Source organism: Magnolia sinica, chromosome 5 (genome assembly GCF_029962835.1).
Source record: "Magnolia sinica isolate HGM2019 chromosome 5, MsV1, whole genome shotgun sequence".
In the NCBI taxonomy this organism is placed as follows: Eukaryota; Viridiplantae; Streptophyta; class Magnoliopsida; order Magnoliales; family Magnoliaceae; genus Magnolia; species Magnolia sinica.
In genome coordinates this window covers 19924308-19951863 of record NC_080577.1, presented here as the reverse complement: position 1 = coordinate 19951863, position 27556 = coordinate 19924308, and the positions used below count along the sequence as shown (strand labels likewise).

Genomic DNA, 27556 nt, shown 5'->3' with positions numbered 1-27556 from the left:
ATCTTCACCGTCCATCCATTTTACCAGCTCATTTTAGGCGTTAGCCCAAAAATGAACCACATCTGACCACACCACAAGGAACACTGAGAACTGAACGCTTACGTTACATTTGAAAACTTCTTACGTAAGTTTGAATCAAGCTGATATTTGTGTTTTCCCTTCGTCCAGGTTTGCATGACTTCATCAATAGGTTTTAGTTTTTCATTATTACTCAAACAGACGCACCACATGGGCACTCAAATGCATGACATCATTGTTGAAACACGCCCAGTCTACTGGATAGCAAATAAATACTTGACGAATGCACCAGAGTGATATGTGCCAGATGATCTTCATAGCTGGGTCCACCATTTTCATTGCTCGGATGTTTTACATAAAGATACATCTGCAGGAAAAATGGGGCAACACAATAAGCTAGCACGTAGCTTACTGTAGCTGATTAGTTCTCAAGTTGCTCTCCCATAACACTTGTATATTCATACATTGTAATGTATCGAGTTTCAACCGAATGATCTGCTTTTGGGACAAAGTAATTATATCGAGTTGGGTGGGACACCCGAAGTGTCAACCTTCCAATGTTGATCAATGATGAATCTCATGATCTTCCCGTTCAGTTAATAAGTTGGGTCACCAGATGGGAATGGATATGGCACATCATTGGCCAAGATCACCACATCAGACGTGGGCATGGCAAAATCTATGATCACATCCGCGATCTCGGATGGGGCCACGAGGAGCTTACGGATGGTGAAAAGCTCTGCCAGGTAGGCCGCGTCCCATGCCGCATGGATGAATCTCATTCCCTTACTCAAGAAGGGAAAGAAGCCCACTCTCATCCATGGCCACGCCTTTCAATTGACGATCGCAGCCTCATAGAAATACTCCAACTGCCATTGAGGGTGGATCAACGGGTTATTGCTGGTGGAGTTAATGTAGATCAATCCATTGGTCCAGAAGCTGCGATCAAATATCACAAAGGTGGCCATTGAATTCAGGTTCCAATGGAAGCCCAAGTGGGCCCATCCAATCTTTGGCCATTTTTTAGTTGAACATGGACCGTTAGTGTTTATTTTCTAAATAGTTTAACACCAGTACACCAAGGTTAGGTAAGGGTTTAATTATCGAGTACATTCTTTGGGTGCAAAGTCCATTCCCCGTGGGTCCCACTGTAAATGGTCGACTAGATCATAGGCACTGGCTCTATGTGTAAATGGTCGACTAGATCATAGGCACCGGCTTTATGGAATAAGGACCCGAGGACACCGTAGTATCGTAAATCATTAAACCAACTATCATACAATTCCCCTCATGGATATGAATTCCAAGAAGCAAATACAAAAGATAACAGACAAAATTATAAGAAGGCACCTAAAAATCAACACAACTTTAACAATCCAGAACAAAGTGTGAGACACTGAATGCAAATACATTGTCAGCTACTCAGCTTTCTGCGATGATATACGCATGAATAATGTTACAATTACCGAAAACAAGAATGCCTGAGTTGGCACTTGAACATTCAGTGAAGCTCCACTAACTAATGCCCTTGCAACAAAGGCAACAACAGACGTACCTCAACCAACAGCAAAATTCGTGTGCGTGGGTCGTGAAGAAATATAAATAGCCTAGTTGCCCAGCATATGTTCCAGTCCTCCTGCCTGAAGCGCTGCTACCCGGTTTCCTCCGGTCACATTATGTATGAGCTGTTGAAGCCACCGCCTGGTTGTTGGGTCATCCTGAAGCATGTGTAACCAATGTCAAACAGAGGGAGAATTACAAGGGCCAACCTTGCAGCGAGTCCCACACGTGCACGCGCGCACACACGTTGAGGCATGCATATTCCGTAACGATAACAGTGGCCGTAATGGCCACCACTGTTACCTTTACGATACAAGCTAAAACGGCCATTACGGTCTCTTTTTTTTATTTATAAAAAAATAAAACTAAAATAAATAAATAAATAACTAAAAAACCTGTGTCGGCCCCCTATTGGACTGTTATGGGGCCTTTACGGGAGCTGTAACGGCCATTATAGCTAATTTTTTCGGTAACGGGTGTTGCAGCTATTACGAACCCATAACATGTAACGGTTGCCACTGTTACTACCTTTAAGTAACAGCCTTTACAGCCCTGTAATGGCCATCACTGCATACCATAAGCACGCCTCATCTACCATTGATCTACGGGTTCGGACCCAAATATAAGTAGGAAAAATTGTGAAGCAAAAGAAACGAGGACAAAAAAGAGCAAAATATTGTGAGCTGAACATCCTCATTGGGGCAAATATAAGGGGAACTTTAACTCATGCCCAACCCATATGAAGTCTTCAGAGTCTTTCACCAGCCTGACCCATATTCTACTCAGGACTTTGTTTCCATTAGGAGTTGCATGAATGCACATTGCAAAAACCAGGTCACTTTCAGGTTGACAATCATTCCAATCCCTACAACCGCCCAAATGCCCAAGGGCATAAATAAAAAGTAAATTGTAAAAGATTCCACAAATTAGGCACTCACACGAAGGCAGCTATTGAAGGTTGAATCTCTTAACATGTCAGGAAGGCAATTCTTCAAAGCTTCACAAGCCCTGCATTTGAGGAAACCAAGGATCTCACTTCGATGTCATAAGATAGGCCAATAAACATAAACATAAAAAGGTGTTGAACAATACATAATAAATCAAGCCATAAACAAATCTATAAACCAACCTCGCATTGTCCGAAAGTCTAAGATAGCAACGAATAATATGCTTTAACAGCCGGTTAGAGGGCTGGTCGGCAAGTGATTGAACCATGGTCGCCAGAACACGCCCTACAGCAAAAAATCGTTCTGCTGTAGCACAGATATATCGCAGCCCAACATCGTCCAAGAGAATCTTTTGAACAATAAAGGTAGCCACCTACACCATTCAAGTAGATCAAAAGGGATTGGTTAGAATTCAAATGCATTTGAATAGCAGTTCTCCAACATTAAACTAGTAACATTTAGCTGAAGTTAGATCAAAAGCTACAGTTCACCTAACAAGTCTAATGGACAATCATCTTTTCACCCATGCTTGTCCAGCACATCCGTGGCATTCATGTCCTCCACATGAACCAGAGTATATGCAAGGATAACAACTAGAAGACGTCAAGTAGAACCTGGAGCTGCCAATGGAACGCCACACACAACGAAATATGCCGTGTGGTACTTAAAACATCCCCCCTATGTAGAAAGGCTCCTTGAATGCAGAGTGCAAGTTTCCATTTTAGAACACAAGGCAATCCACGTCCATTTGAGATGTGAACACAAGCACTGCCATTGACATCTTTAAATGTGCCCATCAAACCCCAAATAAACTAAATACCTTCCATGGGTATCTATACAAACCTTTAAATCAAAAAACCAAGTGGATCCTTCGTATTAGGGAATTCATTCACATGTGGAGAATCGGATAGTAGTCTAATGACCTACTGATGCATCCAGGCAACAAATCAAGTATGTTGACACAGTCCAAGGTTGGATCCCAAATGCCATCGCATTAAAAGATGAAGCCCAGATTTGCATTTGATTGAAGTGAGGAACACACAAATCCAACAGAAGACCCATATACACAGCCAACTGGATTGGGAGCCCACAGGTCCAATGGAGATCCCTTAAAAGGACTGTATATTAAACCATATTCATTGGAATGCTTGCAGCAACTGTACAACACAGACACTGTACGGCAAATATACTTCATGTGATTGTTTATAGACAACACGGACACTGTACAACACACTGTACGGCTTAAAAAATATATGCTTTCCAAAAAAAATAACAATATTAATAATTCTTTTCAAAAAAAAATAATAATAATAATGCTTTCCCAAAAAATAATAATAATGCTTTCCCAAAAAAATTACTTCATGTGGTTGTTTATAGATCACCATATGATTGATAAAAAGGGAATCTATTTGAGATTGGACTTTGGAGTCTCTAGCAATATTAAATGCCCAAACACCTCAACAGGTTTCTGGAAATAAGAATTATCAACAACTGTGTAGTGTATAAAGCCTATACAAGGCCCATATGGTCATGGTATTCCATAACCGTATGGGCCGTTACAGGTCAACTTTTCCGTAACGGTTGTTACAGTCGTTATGACCCCATGATGCATGGCAATTACCACGGTTACCATTACACAACTTTTTTGGAATAAAGTTGGTGGATAGAATTTGAGTGGAGTCAAACTCTTTATTTGCAGATTTTTTGTTTATTTATTTAAGCCATGTTTGGATTGGTGGAAACCAAAAGGTAGATGAGAAAAGCAAAACATCACATCTGAGGAAAACAATGGAAAAGAGAGTCTGTGGAAAATCATCCTTATTTAACTGCTTGTTTTAGCATATACACGATTTCAATGGCAATATGGAGTGGTCAATGGTTAAAAAGTGAGGTTTTTTTTATTAGAGAAAGATAACTGAAATTTTATTTTTAAAAAAAAAAACTGCCAATAGACGGAGAAAGAATATAACCCGACACTAGGACAAAAACCAAGAAAAAATATTAGCAGACTTCATTGCTTTTACATAACGAGCCCATTCCAAAACAGTAAATTTCACTAAACAAATAATCTTTTCAACAAAGGAATACTTGTCTTGAAAACATCGACTGTTCCAGCCTTTCTAGATAAACCAAAAGATTCCCATCGTGACGAGCCTCCAAATGGCCTTCCGAGATTTACCCATTGCAGCAGCTCCTTGCCAAGCCCATAAAAGATGGTCAACAAATTTCAGCATCACCAAAGAGATATGGAAAAGAGAAATGAAGTGGTCCCAAACTTTATGCATGAAGGGGCAATGGATGAAGAGATGATCAATTGACTCCGCGTCACCCATACACATCAATCAAATGTTAGGTAGAATATGGGATCATCTTTTAAGGTTATCTATGGTTAGCACTCTCTTCCTCCCCACAAGCCGAACAAAAACTGCAATCCTCAGAGGGACACCATAAGACCAATAATGGAACGGGGAAAAAAAAGGCTGGGAAGACAGCTTAGAAATAAAATTATAGAACAAACACACTGAGAAAACGTCGGAGCTATGAGCTTTCCAAATTATTGAGTCTTCTTCCTAAGCCAAAGGCACGACAAGCTTCAAATGGTCAAGAAGGCTAAGGTGCTCCTCAAATTCCCCATCCGACAAATTTCTCAGACAAGGAGACAAAACAACGGACTCTCCTCTATGGAGTAGCAACGATCAACAAGGATGAAGCGGTCCACGGCAATAGTAGCAATACCCGGGAAGAGATCTTGTAAAGGCCTATTCCCACACCAAATGTTCACCCAAAAATGAATACCCCTTTTCTAAGAGAAAAGGAATTTTTTTTCATGAAACTTATGCTCGGTGATAACAGTTGCCTTCCAAACATGAGAAGTGCCATAGAGAGAGGAAGATTTTATGCTCCATCACCCCTATGAGTGCCATATTTGGACAAAGAGATCTCTCCAAAAGTTTTCTCGTCTCGTAAGTGAACCTCCAATGCCACTTTCCAAGAAGGGCAACATTCATAAGATCTATATCTTTCAAACTGGCTCCTCCCTCATTAAATGGCTTGCAAATTTTTTTCCATTTACGCAGGTTAAACTTTTTTTCTTTTCGTTGGCCCCTTTCCAAAAAAAAAAAAAATCTCCTTCTAATTTATCAAGCCTATCTAACACTGATTTTGGGCAGCCGTAGAGGGACATAAAATAGATAGGCATGTTCGAGAAGGCTGCTTTAATAAGATACAACTGCCCTCCCAGAACAAGATAGGCATGTCAAAAGGTGAGAGTTGTCTCTCAAAAAAGGTGAAATCACCATTTCTGAGGTTTTAGAGAGAAGGAAATGGCCTTTTTTGAGGAAATGAAATCTATGAAATAACAAAATGCATGCCAATAATGGAGTGTCATTTCCATATCAGCGAGGGAGGTCAATGGGCCAGCTGGCCTGTTGGTTTTCAGGATTGGCCTGCTTCAGGCTGGGCTTGGGCTGAAATACTAGGCCCACGGGCCAGACCTGGGTCTGAAATTTAAGCCTGTTTATTAAGCCCTCGGGCCTAAAAATTAATCTTGTTTATTAATCAGACCAGCTTGGGCTGTATAGAAGCCCATCAGCCTGGCATAAACCTGATCCAGCCCAGTCCATTTTAAGGTTTCAAGGACATTTTTGTCAATATCATGTATGATTGGTCGCAACTCACACCAAACAAACAGCCTATATCATGCACTAAGAAGGTGGCTGTGCTCAAGCCGGACCAGAACCAGGCCATGCATAATCATCATGAGCCAGGCTCAGGCCTGGTTGGTTTGGCCCACCACGGGCGTGGGACGGACTCAGGCCTGGGTTTTCAATTGCAGACTGGCTTGGACAGACCTTGGCCCAGCCCTTTGACAGCCCTTATATACCTCATTTTAGCTGTAGACCTAAATACTAAAAAAATAATTCCACAAGTTTGAATGATTAATAGACAATTATATTTTTTTTTTCTTCCTTTTGCACATAAGATCCACCACTAAGCTCCAATCGGAAAAACAAGCTATCTAACTTTTACAAGGATGTGAGCTAAACAAAATAAATAACATAATCAACTGTCATCTCCTATAACAGTTATCCCCAGCTATGCTTAAATCTGCTACCTAAACATTTTGAGCGGTAATAACAAAAGGATTTCCCAAGGAAATTGACAACCGGATGATAGGGAGTTCAAAATAACCAAAGAGATCCAGAAAGTTGGTACTCACTGTTTTTGAAAGTTCACTACCCATCTCCATTGTTCGCAGACAAAGTGGGATTATTTCTGTTGATAGAAGAAAACTAATAACTTCTGTATCATCAACCTGTAAAAGAAAATATTAGATACAATTTCTTCAACTTATAAATACACAAAAATCCATAATCCAATGAATAATAGCAAAGAAATAATTTTAACTGACGCAAGTTTTTCATATCCATAATTCCAACCACTTCAGATAACTGCTGCTATTTTCTAGTGTGATCTACTTCAGTCTTTGTTTATTTGCCTGTCCGGTAGCCATTCAGAACAATTTGAGGAAATACACTACTTCCCAACTTGAATATTTTCTAGCATTCACCTGCACTTCTTGTGACCATTTTTCACCCCCACTAAGTTGCCACTAAGATGAGCTACAATACGTAAAAGGAGGTTGCTAGCCCCAGATGCCTTCACCTGCAGCACATGTAAGACCTTATTCAGAAGTAAGGCTGGTCCACACATCAGGTGGGCCACCCCCATGAGAAAAGAATGGTTGCTTTAGAAAGAAATTCGACATGCGACCGACCTGATGAAATGACAGCATGATTTTCTTGTGTGGTCACATTTCTGGTGGGTGCCACCTTTTGCACTGCTGAAATGCCCATGTCAGTGACATGCAGACAGGATCAGGGGATCATGCGCATGGGGAAAGTCATAACCTCAGTTATCTGGTATGAGGTTGGACTCTGGAGTTTTTGAGTACTGGAACTATGTGCCTCACCCAATTACCATTTGCATTCTATATACAGTAAATTGCTGAACCCAATTAATTGGGATAAGGCTTAGATGATGATGATTCCATATACAGTTAATTTGAGAAGACATTTAGTCATCCAAATCAGAATGCATAAACTTATATGCTGTAAAGTAGTTTTGCCAAATCGATTTGTTTACATCAATACATCATCCCTCAAGCACGAATGACATGGAAGCATAGTTAAAATAATATATAGTAAAAAATTTGTTATTACATGGTACCTTTACAAGTGCTCCGATGACTCCCAAGCTGGTAAGTCTCAAGTATTCAAATGGCCTTGTCTTGCTGGTGGTGTTTAGAAATGGATACAGATATAAAGGTATATGAGCTGCAAGGGAACAATATGTTGTGCATTCTATTAATACTCCCTTACACAGTTATCCTAATGAATTTCAACCAGATCAATGGAACACTAGAGTGCCAATGGAAGAACTCAATCCATCGAAGGATCATTCTTTCAATGTCAGCCATGATAAAAGGAAGAGCGCAAACTTATTGAAGTACATATTAATTGATGAACCTTCCACAATCATTCACATCAATAAGAAGTTAATTAAAAATAGAGAGAATAGAGAAAAAGGAAATGGTACCCGTGGCTGCATAGATAAGAGGGAAGCACTAACATACCCTCAAAGGCAGGGACACCCCAATCAAGTCAACCAGCACACTTGCTCAAGCAAGCCAAGCTGGAAACTCATGTAAATCGTGCCAGCCACGGGTTTTGTTACTGCAGCCATCATACTATAATTCATGGCACCAGGTGTGATGCAAACACAGGTACTAGATCCAAGACTCCAGAAAATGCCAGCATAAGCAACATAAGGATCAAGACTTGAAGTGGATCAAAGCAATGTAGCAAACACAAAACAGGGCACAACCTTCAGTCATATGTTGTTGGGAAAGCATGCCAGATTTTGCTGTTTGTTTAGTGCATCCAAAGGCAGCACAGAGAAGAAATAAAGACAGCAGATGCATACTGTTTGGAGACCCGGGGGCTCTGACATCATCAGCAAATGATGATGTCAGCAACCCATCATAGAAAGGCCTCAGGTGTCCACTGTTTGGAAGGCCTGGAGCCTCCCCATTGATCATAACACGGGCTTGCATGTATAATTAGCTTTTGTTCATACAGATATTAGGAACCTCAGTTGGAAGTGTTATAAAGGTTTGAGTCAGCCAGTGGCTGATATCAGACGAATTTGCCATTTCGTAGTTCTTAAGAAACCAGTTGTAAGGGTTTGAGACTAAAAGTAACCAGGGTATGAGTTGTCAGGGCTTTATTTTATAGTACAGATGGGTTGTTTTCAGCGATATGAGAGAGATTATATTGGATTGAGTAAATCAGTGTTCCTGGTTCGGTATTGTTGGTTCAGCAATACAAATATTGGGGTAAAATAAAATTTGCAAGATATTGTCAATAACATCACCGATATTATCACATGTGCTGACGATATCACGGGATATCGGCAACATCACTTTGAAAATATACATTTTAGAGTTTATATCACGCGATATTATCGATATTACAACAATAGCAGTGTTAATACCTGCCAAATTCCTATGAACGTCTGGATTCATATCACAAATCATTGACAAATCATTAACAGCGCTCTTATTGCCTATGAATGTCTGGATTCATATCACAAATCAGGATCTAAAGGGCTGTTATGTAAGTTAAACTTAGAGAAGGCTTATGATCATGTAGATTGGAAATTTCTGCATTACATGCTTCAGAGGATGGGTTTTGGGGGCCAAGTGGCAGAGTTGGATGAAGGAATGTGTCGGTTCGGCTTCCTTTTTGATCCTCCTTAATGGTTCCCCAAAAGGGTTCTTCAGTAGCTCCACGGGTTTACGTCAGGGCAACCTGCTGTCCCCATTTCTTTTTCTTATAGTGAGTGAAGCCCTCTCCAGAATGCTGAGACAGGGTCAGATAAAAGGCATTTTCAGAGGCTTTTCGATTAAAAATATGGTCAATCGGATCTCTCACATTCAGTTTGCTGATGATACCCTCCTCTTCTGCGAAGCCGAGCAGGAAAAAATCATGAATTTGCGCATGATTGTCCGTTGTTTCGAAGCAGACTCGGGCCTTAGGGTAAATCTTAAAAAATCGATGATGTACGTAGAAACTGGAAACCTCGCTAATCCTGCTCAATGGGTTCTTTCCCCACTATGTATGTTGGCCTCCCTTTATGCATTAGCAAACCTCCGAACAGCTTGTGGGACAAGGTGATAGATTTGAATCGTACCTGGCAAGATGGAAATGCAGATATTTATCGTCGAGCGGTCATCTCACTCTCATCAAAGCTGCTATGTCCTCTTTACTTCGTCTCTTTTCAAATGCCCTCCTGCAGTTTTGTCTACCTTAGAAAGACTTAGACGAGATTTCCTATGGCATGGGAAGGAGGAAAAGAAGAAATTTCATCTGGTCGAGTGGAAAGAGGTTTGCAAAAATATCCAAGCCAGCGGTGCTAGCATTAGAGACCTTCAAACAATGAACCGAGCCTTGCTTGGGAAGTGGATCTGGAGACTCGGTTTGGAGGAGGGGACTCTATGGAACACGTTAATTAAATGCAAATATTGTTAATCCACAGGCGGGTGGTAGACTAAGGATTCCACATCTTATAGGGCTTCTGCTCTATGGAGAGGAATCCTCTCCCTTAAAAAGGTAGTCCTCAATGGTACTTCTTATTGTATTGGCAATGGTGAGAGGATCCGCTTTTTGGGAAGATCCATAGGCCAGTGCCGTTCCTCTCAAAGGTGAATTTCCAAGTATTTATCGGCTCGTTCCGGATCATTTTATATCGGTTGCGGATTGCTATTCCTGCCAGAGAAATGATATCATCTGGAACCCCCCATGCAGAAGGAGTCTTTGGGACTGGGAACTGGAAGATTTTTCAACTCTTATCAACCATATTAATCCTCATATCCTTGCTCGGAATTCGATAGATACCTTGGCTTGGAGACTGGACAGGAAAGGCCTTTTTTCAGTGAAGTCTTTATACAGCCTTATAGAGAAGAAAACAAAAGATATTCACAAGCCTTTGATAGAAAAAGTTTGGACGTGCAAGGCCCCTCCTAAGATTGCGTTCTTTGGCTAGTTGGTAGGGAAGGGTAAAGTCCTCACTGTGGACAATTTGAGAAAGAGGGGAATGGTCCTTCCAAACATTTGCCTCTGCTATATGAAGGCTGAAGAATCAGTGGATCACCTCTTCATACATTGTCCCTTCTTCTCTACAGTTTGGTCAGCAGTCCTTAACTCATTCGGTGTCTCTTGGTCTTCTCCAAAGTCGACAGACTGCTTGCTAAAAGCTTGGCATGGTGCTGCTCTTGGTTCCCAAACAACTAAGGTTTGAAGAATGATTATCCTGGCCATGTGGTGGTCGATTTGGGAAGAGCGTAATGGAAGGGTCTTTAATAACGCCTCTAATGTAGTGAGCTCAGTCATTAGCAAAGTTCATGGGTATACTATTGAATGGGCTTCCATTGTAGTGAATCTTAATCACTGTAATTTCTTTTTTTCAGGAGTTAATCTTGCCAGCTACCTCAGCAGACAATTTTCCCCTCTTTTCTCTTTAATGAAATTTTCGTTATCTCATCAAAAAAAAAAAAAAAAAACCTGCAAAATTCCAGGAAAAAAAAATTCCAATTTTTTGAATTTTGTTGGGGATCCTAGTTTTAAATTTGTGCATTATATATGTTGAATTATTGCGATATTTCTTAAAACTTAGGATTAGAATCACATTTATTAATTAAATATGCTTTTGTCCGACATTGCATAATTAATTGAATATGCATGGTTGTTTTTTTAATATTTTGTTGTGTGTAATGATGTGTCTTTCAACATCTTCTAAAGTTTCACTGAAAAATTCCACCATATCCCAAGTCATCAATACATGTAACGATAATGATACTCTGAACACTGGATTGAACTGTTTCTCTATATTCTTTTTGGAGAAATGTGCAACTCATTTTAGGGAGTTCTGGTGTTATTTGAAGCCATGGTTGTTAGAAGTAGAATTCTCTCCTTTACCCTTCCAGCACTTAATTCAGGTATGGTTTCCAATTATTTTGGTTGCTGATTTTTGTGAAATCAGTTGCTGGAAAATCTGTTTACTCACTGGAAAACAATTCTATTTACAGAGAGCTTTCCTAGTTCCTGGAATTTATCACTAGTTGCTGGAAATTGAGTTGCTAACGTTGGTTTTTGTATTTAATTCCTGCAAATAGTCCTATTTCAGATGAAATGTGGTCCGCAATTCCACTACACTCATCTATTGAAGGTTCTCTAGTCTATCAGGTCCATTTAACCCCTAGATCAACTGAATCAACGTGGTAAGAACACCAGTCAAGGACTCAAAGATTGAAGCTCCCGAAACCAAGGACCAGTAAGAAAGCAGCCTCTACATGGCACAACTGTAAAGCAGGAATCAAAACTTCTCTTTCAACTACAACTGGTAGCCCACATCTGATTCTCAGCCACCAGATGCTCCTACGTTCCTCTTTAGACAAATAACACAACTCATATGGAAATAAATGGACCACATTGCCCTCAATCTCTGAGCAATCTAGATGTCAATATCTACTATGGAATATATTAGTTTATAAGAAGATGCCAATCAGAAGAAGCTACCTCACGGAAGAAGCTCTAATTAGAAGAAAACCTAAACATAAAATGCTGTCGACATGAAAAAAGATGAGAAAAATATAAAATGAAGGAATGTGGCCCTGGGATGAAAAAACAAACAAACAGAACCTACACAGAGTGAGGAGTAATTAAGTCACAGCTGCCTTTGGGTAGGGGATCCCGGAAAAACCCAATTAAACCTAATCACAATTCTGGGAGGGCCATGCCCTGCCTCCATTTCAGATTCACATTGAAAAAGCCACTTCATTCCAGTTACTTGCAATCTTTAAACATTTTACTTCTATTAAAAACCTCCAAACTTACAAGTGGAAGAAACAACCACTTCTTCAATGTGAATTTGATTGCGCTTAATCCTGATGTTGCAAGATACCCTACCCAAATGGTGCCTGTAACATCAATCATGATTCACACCACAAATCATACATAAAGACAAAATAAGAAAATATTGGAATCTATAAAACTGAAATGTAAGCTCTTTGGAATAATAACAAGCAAAGCAACTTGAACAGCAATTTACTTCTGCTTCTGAAAACATGATACTGTGTGCATGTGGATAAATAAACACAAATGGATGTCTAGCAGTGGCAAAAGCCCCAGGGTTATTGCGTCAAGCTTAATTTCGATGGATGTTCTCTACGAAATCCTGGCCAGGCTGGGATTGGAGGTCTTCTGAGGAACCGCGAGGGAGAAATCCTGCTGGAGTTTTCTGGCCCATTGCATGTCCAGGACTCTTAATTTCACTGAAGTTGCTGCTTTGCTGCAAGGAATCACATTAATGCCTGACACAATCTGAATTACATAATTATTGAAGGAGACTCAAGCAACACATTGAGATGGATCGAATTGCCCTTGGGAAGTAACAAATCTTATTGAGGAAGTGTCCGACTTATGTTCTTCATTCTTATTGTTCTCCATTGTGCACCGTTCTGCTAATCATCATCATCTAAGCCTTATCTCAATTAAATGGGATTGGCTACATGAATCTTGTCCGCCATTCCACTCTATCAAGGGCAAGACATTCAGTTAGACCATAGGACCTCAAATCTTTTTATACTATCTCTATCCACATCTTTATAGGCCTTTCCCTTGTCTTTTAGAGCCTTCAACATGAACCAACTCACTCCTAACCGGCATAGTTCTTGATCTCTATTGCACATGACCAAACCATCTGACTACTTTCTCCCATCTTATTACCTATTGGTGCTACTCCTAAGTTCCCCCGAATGCATTCATTTCTAGCTCTCTCCTTCCTCATTTTGTCACTCATCCATCTCAACATCCTCATTTCAGCTATACTCATCCTATGAACATGTTGTTCCTTGACTGCCCAACATTTTGTCCCATGAAGCATGGCTGGTCTTGCAGCTATCCTATAAAATTCCTTTTCAGTTTGAGTGGTACACGAAGATGTCATAAAACTCCAGAGGCACATCTCCATTTCTTCCACCTAGCTTGAATTCTACGGGCAACATTGTTCTAATGCAGGCAAATCGCTTAATGAAGAAAAGTGTGGTCAGCGATAACTTGCTTATAGCGGGAAAGGGCTAGGGGCTTGGTTTTTGGTTCATGGCTTCAGCATTTTTTCTGTTGCTTAGTGCCTGTAGTTTTTACTCTGTTTAGATTTCAGAGAGCTGCTTTTCCTCTGTGTCTGTTTCTCTCTGTTCTTTTGTAAGTAATATCTATTCATCAAGAATAAAATGGAATAGCATAAGAAGGCTCTGGCAGTTAATGATAGGCACAGAAATCATAACTCCTTACTGACAAGAGAACACATCCATCCACAGAGTTGCAAGATATTTAGAGATACTATGCAAACTAAGATAGCTCCTCAAGTGACAGACTACAATTAAATCTAGGGATATACTTGAATTATGTATTACAATTAAAGAATTACTGAATTTCAGTTCAACTTTTTGCATGATGACAATATTATGTCAATTTGGAACTTGAATTTTAATTCAATTGGATAAACAAGGACAGTGACGAATTACCATTGATTTGCATCATGACAATATTATGTCACTTTGGAACTTGAATTTTAATTCAAATGGATAAACAAGGACTGTGAGGAATTACCATTGAGGAAAAGAGTCCTTGTATCTGGGTGCGAAGCAACACACTGTAGAAAAGGGTAAACAAAAAGGGAAATCCAAATCAGTTATGTCAAGTTGTCCACAAATTTGAAAAAGGAAATCAAATCAGTTATGTCCACAAAATTGAGCAAGATCAGCATAACAATGTCAATGAATTTAAAGAATTCCTAGGGTATGTGCAAGCAGCAAGCAATGACAGTGAGAAAAAGAAAAATTAGCTGCACATCGAGTCTTTGAAATAAAACTTTAGTTGATGTAAATGACTTTCATGTTCAATACATCAATCCCGGCATGTGTGGGAATTGTTTCTACAAGTCTCAAAAGTAATTTTCAAAATGATTGTTTGACTATGCTACCTTAACAAGAAATACAAAGAAGCGGATCTCGGAACAGAGTTTTGTCATATGCATTTTCTTTAGAATGGTTCCGCGCCTTGTGCCACACTTGACCAGTTCCCAAAGCACGGCAATTTGGCAGTTGCCTTCAAAAATGTTTGTCTAAGTGGATTCCGGATGGGTTTTTTTTCTGACATTTGTGCACAATTGGCAATAACTGCAGTCAATCTTTCAATTTTAGAACAAGCAGCACCTTTTAGAGAAGAAGAAGAAGAAGAAGAATAAGAAAGAATAACATATTAAGGGCCTCATGGAGATTGAATTTATATCACAAGACAAGTGGGTATAAACTAGAAGGCCTGCCGATAGGCCAGGCCCAGCCAAACCAGTTCAAAATTCAGGCCAAAACTAACCCCAGGTACAGCCCATTTACAGCCCTGTAAACTGGGGCAATAGGCTAGCCTAATGGCATTTATGGCCTAGCCCAGCCCTGTAAACTGGGCAATCAACAGGCTAGGTAGCCTAATGGCAGTTATGGCCTAGCCCATGTTGTGCGGGGCATGGACTTTGAAGAAGAAAGAATAACATATTTACAGCCTCGTGGAGATTGAATTCACATCACAAGACCGGTGGGTATAAACAAGAAGGGCCTGTAAACTAGGGAAGTCAGCCAAAACTAACCCCAGGTCTGGGCCATTTACAGCCCTGTAAAGTAGGGCAGTCAACAGACTAGGTAGCCCAATGGCATTTATGGCCCCATGTTGTGCAGGGCAAGCACTAAACTTTACAACCCATGGGCAGGGCCTAGGCTTAAGTTTAGAAGCATACCAAAATCGTGGCCTGGACAGTCTTTGCCATAAGGCCCAATAAGATGTCATTAACTTCTATTATGCAATAGAAGTCACATATATTTATACTAATAAAATGTTACGTTAGTATCGATATACTCTGAATTTAATTACTCTACAAATCTAACCATTGTACTTTTTTTGTAGAACAATGTACTTTTTGAGAAGTATCAATATATTATTACTTGTATGATCAACTATTTCAGCCTTAAATACACACACACACACACACACATGCATATTCTTGGATGTGTCAAGTAATCATTTCTAAATTTAAAGGTGAAGAGATTATCAGTTGTACTATACAACTAATTGTACATCACCGTTGCTTTCATGTTAGAGTTGAGGTTTTTTATTTCTTTTTCATTTTTTATTTTTCTTTTTTAAGAGAGGGATGTTAGAGATTTGGACTTTTGGTGTTATTCGGAAATATAAACAACAATGGCATTTTTCCATTTTCATGTTAGAGTTATGGTGTTTTTTTCCCTTTTTTAGAGAGAGATGTTAGAGCTTTGGTGTTATTTGGAAGCATTAACAACCATAGCATTTTCCTGCGTATTTTTTAAAAATGGGCTAGAGTGCAATTTGCATTTGCTAAGATTCACAGTCACAAACTCATCTACAGTGTACATGTAACATACAGCAAACCTATCCAGGTCATTGAAATTGCCGGCTCCACTGTGCATTGAGCATAGACAAAAAAATAAAATAATAGGGATGAAATTCTTGATTTTCTTCTAATAAGAAGCAGTATCACTTTTGATAGCTTTGGTTGTAAATACAACAGGATGGACCGGGCTTTAACAACTCTGGATGGATTGGGCTATAGGTCTGGAAATTAAAGTCCACCTCAACCCCAGCCTAAAATTAGGTGGGATGGGGAATGGATTGACCCTGGCCCAGAGCATCAGATCATGCTAAGGTCGCCAAGGTAAAATAACTAGATGTAGGAAAAGGGGCAAACTATTTGTCATGTCTAGGGCGCTGGATTATTCATGCTATATTAGGAAGCTAACCGAGGAGACTTTCAGAAGCATCGTAAATCCCGGTTACATATCCTCCTTTTCATAGGGTTGCTCAAAGATACATTTCAGCGCCAGCCAGCCAACATCCTGCAATATAGATGTGTTTTGGTAATGTCAATCTGCTGGCTAGACATGTGTCCAAATTAGAAACTTATAAACATTTCGTATGTTATATTACTTTGCATTAACAGATTGGTTCAGGAGACTTGATGTTATCTGCTTGAACTGAAGAAACATCCCTCCCTACGACTTTTTAGTTCTTTTATTTTATTTTATTTTATTTTAGAGTTAACTTTTTAGCTCATTTACAGATGTATTTTTCTAAAAATATCTGCAGATTCCTTGACATTTTTTTGCTTTTTGTTCTAGCATTTTAAATGTAAAGTCGCAATGGTCCAGTAGCCCACCTGGAACAGAAGAACCAACCCAAGATGTGCCGGGCTTGAGCCTGTTAATAAAGCCTGTAGGCATGGACCTGGCTGCTTAAGCAAATAACCAGGCTGCGCTCAGAATCAGCCTGTAGGGCCGTCAGCTATTCGCCAAAAGAAGCAAAATTTGAGGAACTAAAGTTTTCTAAAACCTCCCAAGGGAGCATTAGGGAGGGTATTTTGGTATTTAACAAACCAAATTAAACCCCAAATTCGCATTTGATCTCAACAGCAGCATTGACAATGATTTCAATGTCATTGTGCAAAGCTTAAGGTCCACACCCATATAGTCAGGCCCCAGCATGAGCATCAGGATCAATTTGATAAACAGACCAGGGTCTGGAAATGGCTGGCCCAAACCTGGCATATTGACACCTAAATTTAAATGCCATGATGCTCTATTTGGCCTAAGCTTTTCTAGACTCTCTTGTTAATGATACTTCTATAACTGTGATGTTTTCAATCTACCGGGCCACGAACAAAGATGCAACCAGAGGTCATCCCATAGAAGAAACACAACATACACCTCCAACAATTCATGGAATTCCGACACGATATTAACACCATGAATACAATAGTGAATTGGTACCTGCTGGTGACTTATAGACAAGGTTGCAGGGATTGTGGGTCGCTCCGGTACATTGTATGGGAACAGATACAAAGTACACTACTTTCTCCAATATGGGTATGCTAGGGTAAGATCATGTGGGTCGCTCCAACAGACAAATTGAAGTGTGCACAATAAAGTTATATTACAAACTGATAATCTGATACTGAAATTAACAAATGAAATTATGAATATCATTATCGTAGATTCTGCATTCATGGTGTTAGGCACCTGCTACTGTAGAAACCAAAGAATATATATCTACATTCTCAGTAAAAATTTCACATCACGACTTAATCAATGATTAGAGTTGAGAATCATAACTTCGGAATGGTAAAAATTGCAATCTAGGTCATCAGATGGCCCATAATCCGGATAGCAGAACTTGGAATGGAAAACGTAGGGGCTCAACAATCTAGGTAACATTGATTATACCCCACATCCTGGCATAGGATGGCCGAACCTGGCATATTGACGTACAAATATAAATGCCATGATGCCTAGGTTTTTCTAGACTCTTTTGTTAATAACTGTGATGTTTTCAATGTACCGGGCCACGAAAAAAAATCAACCAGAAGTCATCTTACTGAAGAGAGGCAAAATACACCTACAACCATTGACAGGATTCCGACACAATACCACCACGAATTCAATAGGTTATTGGTAATAGTTGGTGCATTATACCCAAGGTTATAGGGATCGTGGGTCGCTCCGGTACAATGTACAGGAATGGATACATAATGCACAATACACTACTTTCTCCAATATGGGCTATGCTGGGGTAGGATCATGTGGGTCACTCCAACGCATAAATTGAAGTATGCTCAGTATAGTTATATATGCAAACTGATAGTCTGATACTGGAATTAATATATGAAATATGATGAATATTATTATTGTAGATCCTACATTTGTGGTGTTAATCAAAGAATATCTTTATAATCTCTGTAAAATATTCAGATTACGACGTAATTAATGATTAGAGTCGAGAATCATAACTTCAGAATGGTAAAAACAGCAATACGGATCATCAAGACCCGATGAAAACGGCGACGTCAAAGGATCCAACGAAGAAGACAAGAGACCCAGGAAACTGGAACCGATTCCACGAACAGGAAGATATAGAAGAATGGACCGAAGTAGTCAAGAAAAAACACAAAGGAAGCATTGCAGTTTCCACAAAGAGATCATCCACTGATTACCCTACTTTGTTTGTCAGAGGTTACCCGGCTGGATGGCTCCCTATCAACATCTCGAGAGTCTTCAGACGAGCGGGCGCAGTCATGGATGTGATTATGCCATGGGATAGAGCTTCGGGCCAGTATCGAGGCTTTGCCCTTGTCCGAATGAGCTCTAAGGAAGTATTCTCTACAGCCATCCTCATGCTTCACGGCGAACGATTCGGAGGGATGCCATTACTGGTTCAAAGAGCCAGGTTTGGCCAAGTTCGTCCTCAGCATCGGAGCTCATCTCGAATTTCTGCAGCAACCTCAGGAGCTCAAAGGAAGTCTACTCGAGGGGACCCCCATTGTCGAAACACAATCTCTTTCAAGGAGCCTCACCAACCCCCTGAGTTCAATAGAGGCATCTCTACCTCAAACCCCTAGAAGAACAGAGCAACAATACGAGAAAGGACCAGAGAAACCCCCTTCCGGAGAGTCCGAACCTACTCTACACATCAGCCAAGATCACCTGGATCTCTCGAAGAAGGCGCTGCAGAACTCGGTGGTAATCAACACCAGAGAGGGGGCTCCCCTCTCCCAAGTCAAAGACTGGATTGATGGCTGCTGTAGAATCGTGCCGGAGGAATACACAATCAATCCCATCAGCTAGAACGAGCTATGGATCAGGGTTGGTCCCGGCTTCAATCCGGACACTCTGATCATGGCAGGAGCCCTACACAACGACGGACGGATCGTCAGGGTGCAATCCTGGGAAGAATACTCCATCTTCGGGGAAGAAGACGTATGGATCCTCATATGGGGAATTCCCTTTGAACTCTGGTACGAAGATTTCCTCATATTGGTGGCCTCGGCCATAGGTTCCTTCATCGAACTGGACCCCAAAACCAGGATGGGAGAGGAGGTGGCTATGGCCAGAGTTCGGGTTTGTAGAACCCAGGGAGATCCCCTCCCGCCCCATATACAAGTAATTGCAAAAGGCAGACATATCAATCTACCGCTTCAGAGGGAAGCCAAGAACGAGCCAACACTGAGATGGGGTGACCTCTGGAAGCTTCGAGAACCTTGCCCGCACTCCAGGACAAGGGCTCCTGTGGAAGGAGGAGCACCCATCCCATGCTCCCTCGGAGCACCTATTCTCAGTCCTCTCGGACCAGCGGGCGCACTCGATGGCTTTGGCAGAGGCCAGTCACATCCCCAAACGCGTGGCTCTCTCTCCACGACCCATGCGTCGTCCATCACAGAGACGGTTGCACGTGGCGAGGTTTCTCATATCTTCCCCAGAGGCATGCTCCTTGGCACGTGCGACCCCTCCTCTCTTTCGAAGGAGATGGTTACACGTGGTGAAGCCTCTACTCATCTCCCCAGACACGTGCCACCCCCTGGCACGTGTGACCTCTCCTCTCCCCCGCAGGAGATCTCGCCACGTAGCCTATCGCCGGTTGCTATCTCCAACACGTCAAAGCGTGCCCCAAGAGACTGCAGATGCCTGCCACGTGCTCGAATCGTAGAGAACCCGTCCCTCACTCGATCGAGACCCGGACCTGACAACGCATCGTCTCTCTTAGACCCGGTACCCTTAAGATACCAAAACCCGATCGCCTCTTCGAGTCTCGACCGCTCTAAACCGCACAATCTCATCCCCCTTCATCATTCCCCTCGGAATGGGACGTCGACTCCGCTCCTGCTACCCAGAGAGAAGAGACAAGCTAGCCAGACAGGCACCATTACTCGATCGTGGACAGGTGATGACGTCGCTGACTACAACAACATCTCCATGCAGTCAGAGAATCCTCCTTCTTCATTCTCCATTTCCTCTCCCACCTCGCCCCTCTCGGACTGGACTGACCATGGGCTTCTCACGCTATTCCAGGAAGACTCCTCCGAGGTCGTAATCAAAGTTGAACCACTGCAATTTCGACTGAGGACGATGAAGGATCCTCAGACAAGGAGTTCCCATCACTTCCCAGATGATACTCTCAGAGCTAAGCTAATCGACACCATCCAAAGGAAGAAGTGGATTAGGGACGCTATCGGTCACGTGGGAAGGGCCTTAGGGCTATACTTCGGGGATTGCCCTGAGGACTTCATTGCCCTATTCTAGTGCGTGGAGTCTTGAGGGAGACCTTTATCGGCTACAAAACCCCGCTGTCGTCGACTATCCAAATCTTGCAACAATAGAGAATTGCAGCACCTCCTCTCTCACTCCAAAGGGCTGAACCTCCAAAGCAACATCTAAGAGGAAATGGGCAATCGGGGCAGATCTGTTGCCCCATGAAGATAATCACTTGGAATGTTGGGGGAGTGGGGTCAAAGCAAAAACGTAGACTCATAAAAGAAATCTGCTCCATAAATAACCCGGACATCATCCGCCTTCAGGAAACCAAAGTCCCCCACTTTGATGACTATCTGACGGAGTCTCTTTGGAAGTCCAGTGGAGTCCAACAGCTAGTTCTAAACTCCTCAAGAAGCTCTGGGGGCATTCTGATGGCTTGGCAATCATCAAAGTGGGCTATGCAGTCCAATCAGATCGGCTCCTTCTCGATCCCAGCAATTCTGAAAGAGCTAGCTTCCGGTCGTCTCTTCCTAATAGCCTCGGTTTACGGTCCTCTTCAAGATGCCAAAAGAAAAGATTGCTGGGAAGAATTGAGCTCTATTCACCAGAGTTTTGCTGGCCCTTGTTGCTTCACGGGAGACTTCAATATCACAAGATACGCTATAGAAAAATCCCGAGGAAATAAGATCTCTCCTGTGATGGCTGCATTCTCGTGCTAGATAGACGACCTCGAGCTTTTGGATCTCCTGCTAATTGGGTCCAGGATTACTTGGACCAATGGGACAGCCTCCCCAATCCAGTCTCGTCTAGACAGATTCCTGATTTCCCCAGATTTGCTGGACATCTTCCCTTCTTCTTTCCAGTCAATTCCCCCTAGAGTCACGTCGGACAACAATCCCGTCCTTCTATCTATTGATGAATAGAACTAGGGCCCGAAACCTTTCAGATTCGACTCTTCTTGCCTGCTAATTGATGGCTTTCATCAAATGATCTTTGATTGGTGGACTGGTTTCCAGGTACAGGGCTTTGTAGGCTACGGATTATCCTCTAAACTCAAACAGCTAAAGACCTGTTTGAAGCAGTGGAAGCAAAGGGATCTCAGGGCTAGGGAAATGGAGACTGACTCCCTCCTGTCAAAGCTGCAGAAGATTGATGCAGAAGCAGAATCCTCTCCTATGTCTTCCGACACGCTAACTAGAAGAATTCAATTGATCCAATCCATCTCAGCGAGGGCCTACGAAAAGGAAACTTCTTGGAAGCAAGAATCCCGAGCCAAATGGATAAAGGAGGGAGACAGGAACACTTCCTATTTTCACAGCATTGCTAATATGCGCTCCAAAATTAACAAAATCAGTAACATCGTAGTCAATGGCAAGCGGATAGAAGATAAAAACAGAATTGAGGAGGCCATTTCGCACTTTTCCTCGCTGCTCAAGGAAGATAAATGGCTCAGGCCTCGGCTAGATCATCTTCAGACGGAGTCCATCTCCTCAAAAGAAGCTTCTCAGCTCGAAGCTCCCTTCAGCGTGGCGGAAGTATGGAAGGCAATTGAAGACCTTGGGAATGACAGGGCTCCAAGCCCTGATGGATTTCACATTCTGTTTTTTCAACAATTCTGGGAGATTATCAGATCAGATCTTCTGGACTTCTAAAATGAATTTCATAACAGATCAAAGTTGTCCTCAGGGCTAAGGGCCACATTCATAGCTCTGATTCCAAAGAATGCTGGGGCATCCACATTCAAAGAGTTCAGGCTGATCAATCTGATAGGGGGTCCTTACAAAATCCTTGCTAAAGTTCTAACTTCTTGGCTCAAGATGGTGATAGGCAAGATCATCTCAGGCAACCAAAGTGCCTTCATTCCCAGTAGGCAAATCGTAGATTGTGCCGTTATTGCAAACGAATGTTTGGATTCTTGCCTCAAATCTAGATCCAAAAATATCATTTGCAAGTTCGATATCGAAAAAGCGTATGACCACATAGATTGGGCCTTTCTGTATTACATGATGATGCCGATGGGCTTCGGGGTCAAATGGAGAAGCAAGATAAAAGCTTGCATAGGTTCGACCTTCTTCTCCATTCTCATCAAAGGATCCCCTCACAGTTTCTTCAAAAGCTCAAGGGGATTACACCAAGGAGACCCCCTATCTCCCTTCCTATTCCTGATGGTGGGTGAAGCTTTGTCCAAGTTGCTGCATAAGGGCCAAGCTAAAGGATTCCTGTGTGGCTGCAAATTGAGAGGTATGTCGCACCAGATCTCCCACATCCAATTCGCGGATGACGTCCTCATATTTTCTGAAGCTAGTCCTGACAAGGTGGATTTCCTACACACAACAATTCAATGTTTCAAAGCTGTTTCTGGCCTGCGTGTCAACTTAGCAAAATCAAAAAATTTTGGGGTCAATCTAACGCCAGAGGAGCTCAATTCGTTCGCTGAAGTGTTCGACTACACGGCAGCCTCTCCCTTCTTTCTTTGTTGGCCCTCCCCTCTACTATGGTCCGCCGCCTATTCATCAGTGGGAGAAAGTTATAGCCAGGTTTCAGTCTTACCTCGCTAGATGGAAAGCCCGCTGTCTTTCACTAGGAGGTCGGCTCAACCTTATTAAAGCAGCCCTTTCCAATTTACCGTTCTACTTTATGTCGGTATTTAGATGCCCGGGCCCGATATTGGCTACCCTTGAAAAGCTCAGACAAGACTTCCTTTGGCATGGCAAGGAAGTTAAGAAATTCCACCTTTTAAACTAGAAAGAAGTACGCAGCCACACTCTGGAAGGAGGCACAGGTATAAAGGATCTAAAGTCGAATCAGGCCCTTATGGGGAAATGGATTTGGAGACTAAGGTCGGAAAACGGTCACCTCAGGAACATGCTAATCAGAAGCAAGTACGGCAAATCAGAGGGGGGATGGTGGACCAAAGATTCCTCGAACTACAGGGCGTCGGCTATCTGGAAAGACATCCTAAAAACGAAAAAGTTGATTCTCAAAGGTGTCGCCTTCGATCTGGGAAAGGGATCAAACATCAGATTTTGGGAAGATATCTGGTTGGGGGAGGCCCCACTAAGGACAGATTTCGCAATATTGATCTTTTAGTCCCTCGTAAAGACGTATCGGTGGCTGACTGCTATTCCATCGTAGGAGACAACATAGTATGGAACATTCTTTGCCAAAGGAATTGGAATGACTGGAAACTTTCAGATTTCTCGGCCCTGCTGGATGCTCTCTGCTCGGCTAGGCCTTCTCACACTGGCGACGACAAACTTTTATGGAGACTAGAAAAGTCTCGTAGCTTTTCCGTTAAATCTCTCTATCATCTGATCCACAACAACCTGGACAGCTCCACTTCCTGTCACCCTTCGCATATCTGGAGATACCCGGCCCCCCCAAAGTTCGTTGTTTTTGGTTGGTTAGTCAGCAAGAAGAAGATTCTAACCATAGACAATCTGAAAAAAAAAAAAAAAGAGGGATGCTGCTAGCAAAGATTTGCCTCTGCTGTATGAGAGACGAGGAAACAGTTGATCGCCTCCTCCTGCACTGCTCTTTTATATCTAAATTCTGGTCTGATATCAGCTCTCAGTTCAATATTTTTTGGTGCACTCCCGAATCGGCAGACCATCTTTTATTCGCATGGCATGGGGTGAAAATCGGCAAAAGGAAATCCAGACTTTGGAGGATGGCGATTCTTTCCATCTGGTGGTCTGTCTGGATCAAAAGGAGCAGCAAATGCATTGAGAACGCCTCAAATTCGATCGACGCAGTCATCTCCAAGTCTAAGTGTCTCTTAATTGAATGGGCCTCCTCTGTAGACAATTGGTCAGCTAGCGACCTTTATTTTTTAGGTGTTTAGGAGTTTGCAATCTCTGTAGCCTCCCTTTCTTTGTATCTTTTTCTTCGTAATGAAATCGTTATCTTTCAGGAAAAAAAAAAAAAAAGACCCGTAATCCGGATCGCATGATTCGGAGCGGAAAATGTAGGGAGTCGACAATCTAGGTAACATTGATTATACCCCACATGCTTGGTTTAGGCAAATAAATTGTGTCCACAAGAAATGAAAAGACATTTCGCACCCCAAAAAACACGCCGATTTAAAGTTGCTGAATTGGCATCAAACCTACTACGCTTCACAAATATGATATTCAATTAAACTTTTTCAAAAGGTTGAAACTCATAATTTGCATAAAATAAACATATCTTATGGGATTATAACTTCCGCGAATAAACCTAAGAGAAAGATGATTAACCTGAAGAAGAGCGAGAGCATTGCAAACTCGATTAGATGCACCCGGAGTGAGTGTTGGTGGTGAAAGAACAGGGTATATTGAAACTATTTCCTGAAAGTACCCAGATGTTTAACCATCAATTGCCAATAATGGAAGAGAATAAATCGCCTTTAACTGGTCATGGCTGAAGTTAATCAATAACACACTAAAACAGGCATTTTGTACCAAAAATATCCAATATTTTCAAGGGCAAAAGTGGAAACAAAAAATTCAGCCAAATAAAAAACGGCCCATAGCCTACAGCCAGCCATAGGTGATCAGTTCTCATAATAGAATCAAATGGTACACCTGGATTTGTGGCATGCAGCAGGATTGAGTGCACACCAGCAGAAGATCCGGAAAGTACACAGAGATCAGACGGGCCATGCTGTGCACTCAATCTCAGCTCCTACAGAAGCAGCACATCCTGTAAAAGTTTAATGCGGATTACCCCTGCTCAACAGAAATGGAATCAAACCTGCAAGAGCGCAGCAATGGTACCAAAAGAATTCCACAGCATGGGAGCAAGATCCTGAAATAACTCTCTTTTCTGTAAAGAAAAAGATGGAGACAGCCTTAAAACTCATTGAATATCTCAAACACCGACAATTCATAACACATAAGCACTGGAAGAAGGAAAGGATTGTGGAAACATCAACTCGCCATAGTGCGTGCGATGATGTTGAGCTGATGTGGTCCATAATCATGTGGTTTTGAAAGATTAAAGATCAAATATTCTGATGCCAAAACAAATCTATTTATACAAAAATGAATTTAAAAACAAATGACGCTGGGAACATTTCAGGTCGAATCCGATACATTCCCAATATCGATAGATCAGAAAAGGGCGGAGATAAAAACACAAGGCCACGTGATCATCGACTTCATGTAATTCGTACATACCATAACGGAGATCAATTTTATTCAATTGTACGGAAAAAAATCCTTTTGATGAACAGAATGAGCATCGGAGAAAAAGAAGAGTTGTTGGGATGAGTCGACTCACCTTGGAAAGATCGAGAAGGGCGTTTTCTCTGAGAGTGGGATCGCTAAGTTCGAAGACAAGTTGCTCGGCAGTGGCCATCTTCCTGTCTTTGTTTCCCTGAGAGCTGGCGTTGGCTGAGGAAGGGTTTGGACCGACGAAAGGGGGATTGAGGGAGAGCGATTGAGGAAGGTTCGCCATCAACTCAGAAAACATACAACAGCTCGAATCGCTGAGAATCGGAGACGCAGCGATTTTTCTCTCACGATTTCCGTTTCCATTTTCGGAGAGGGAGATAAATATCAGTTCGCCTGTGAGATCGGAGGTTCGTTGGTAACGTGTCTTGACGGGCGCGGCTTCGGTGATCCCCGGATCCACCGGGGTATGTAGATCCCTGACTGTGGGGCCCACCATGATGTTATTTTCCTTACATCTATGCCGTTCATCCATTTTGAAATCTCATTTTAGGAAATTTTCCCATAAATGAAGCAGATCCAAATCTAAGGTGGATCACACAGTTCAATGGTAATTTAATAGCCAATATTAAAACTTGAGAAAATTATCACCGTAGACGCCACCTTTTATCCCAGCGTCTTTTATGAACAGTGCAAAACTTACTTTACCAACTTAGACCTTGCACGGACGCATTGAGTAATTGAGGATGAAAATACCCCTGGTTTTCACCGACATTCCTTTCACTCCCTTACCTCGCTCCATTTCCAAAAAATAAAAAAGAGAGACAAGAAACCCTTTTCCTACACGAAATTCCCTTTTCTTAGATCGCACCATCCTCTCATTGGATCGCACCCTCTCCATACATCTGCATTTTCTCGTTTTTCTGAAAATGGTCCCTCCACGGAAGAAAGCACACACCATAGGTATAATTTAATATATTTCCCTTATTACCATAAATTTTTTGTGGGCCATTGAACTGCTGGATGAAGCTTGCACCTGGTTTTCTATTCATCCATGTAAAAGTCATCCTATGAACATGATAAATTACAAATAAAACATCATTGTGGGGCATAGCAAGGTTTCTAAGGTGGAATCATTGTTTCCTGTGGTATGATCCACTTCATATTTGGCTATGCTACCATTTTGGGCTCAAACCCTTACTTTAGATGGAAAAACGGATGAACATCGTGGATAGTCCACATACATTCGAGGTAGGCCCAACTTAGTTAACTCAATACGATAAGAGTATCAAGCAAACTGATTTCCAATTTGCGAGAGTTTTTGGTCCATTTGACCTACTTCTCAGCAATATGCTCGAGTCATCACCGACATTCCTAGTTCATGATTAGTGAAATTCCCTGAACAATTCATAAATTTGATAGGGATATCATAAAAATATGATGGGGAACTTCCACAGATTCATGTACTATGATGAAAAATTTTATGAACCGCTCGGTCAACTTCACTGATGAGAAATTGAATTTCATGTAAAGCTCGTTCAATTATGTGTTAGGCTAGTTCAATTTCATTTAAAGTTCATTCAAATTCATGTTAGCCTCGCTGAATTTCATGTTAGCCTTGCTGAATTTCATGTCAACCTTGCTCAAATTCA

The 27556-nt window shown here is 41.7% G+C and overlaps 1 protein-coding gene across 1 annotated transcript; it reads right to left on the bottom strand.

Moving 5' to 3' along the window:
• Nucleotides 1-1354: 1354 nt before the first annotated feature.
• On the bottom strand, nucleotides 1355-26313 carry LOC131245679 (uncharacterized). The gene is made up of 9 exons (XM_058245283.1): nucleotides 26014-26313; nucleotides 25486-25557; nucleotides 24990-25079; nucleotides 14255-14297; nucleotides 7755-7861; nucleotides 6745-6840; nucleotides 2708-2898; nucleotides 2517-2586; nucleotides 1355-1736 (listed from the first exon to the last, which is right to left on the bottom strand). The coding sequence occupies exons 1-9, from the start codon at nucleotides 26203-26205 to the stop codon at nucleotides 1626-1628; spliced, it is 972 nt and encodes a 323-aa protein (XP_058101266.1). The 5' UTR covers nucleotides 26206-26313; the 3' UTR covers nucleotides 1355-1625.
• Between the last annotated feature and the right edge of the window lie 1243 nt (nucleotides 26314-27556).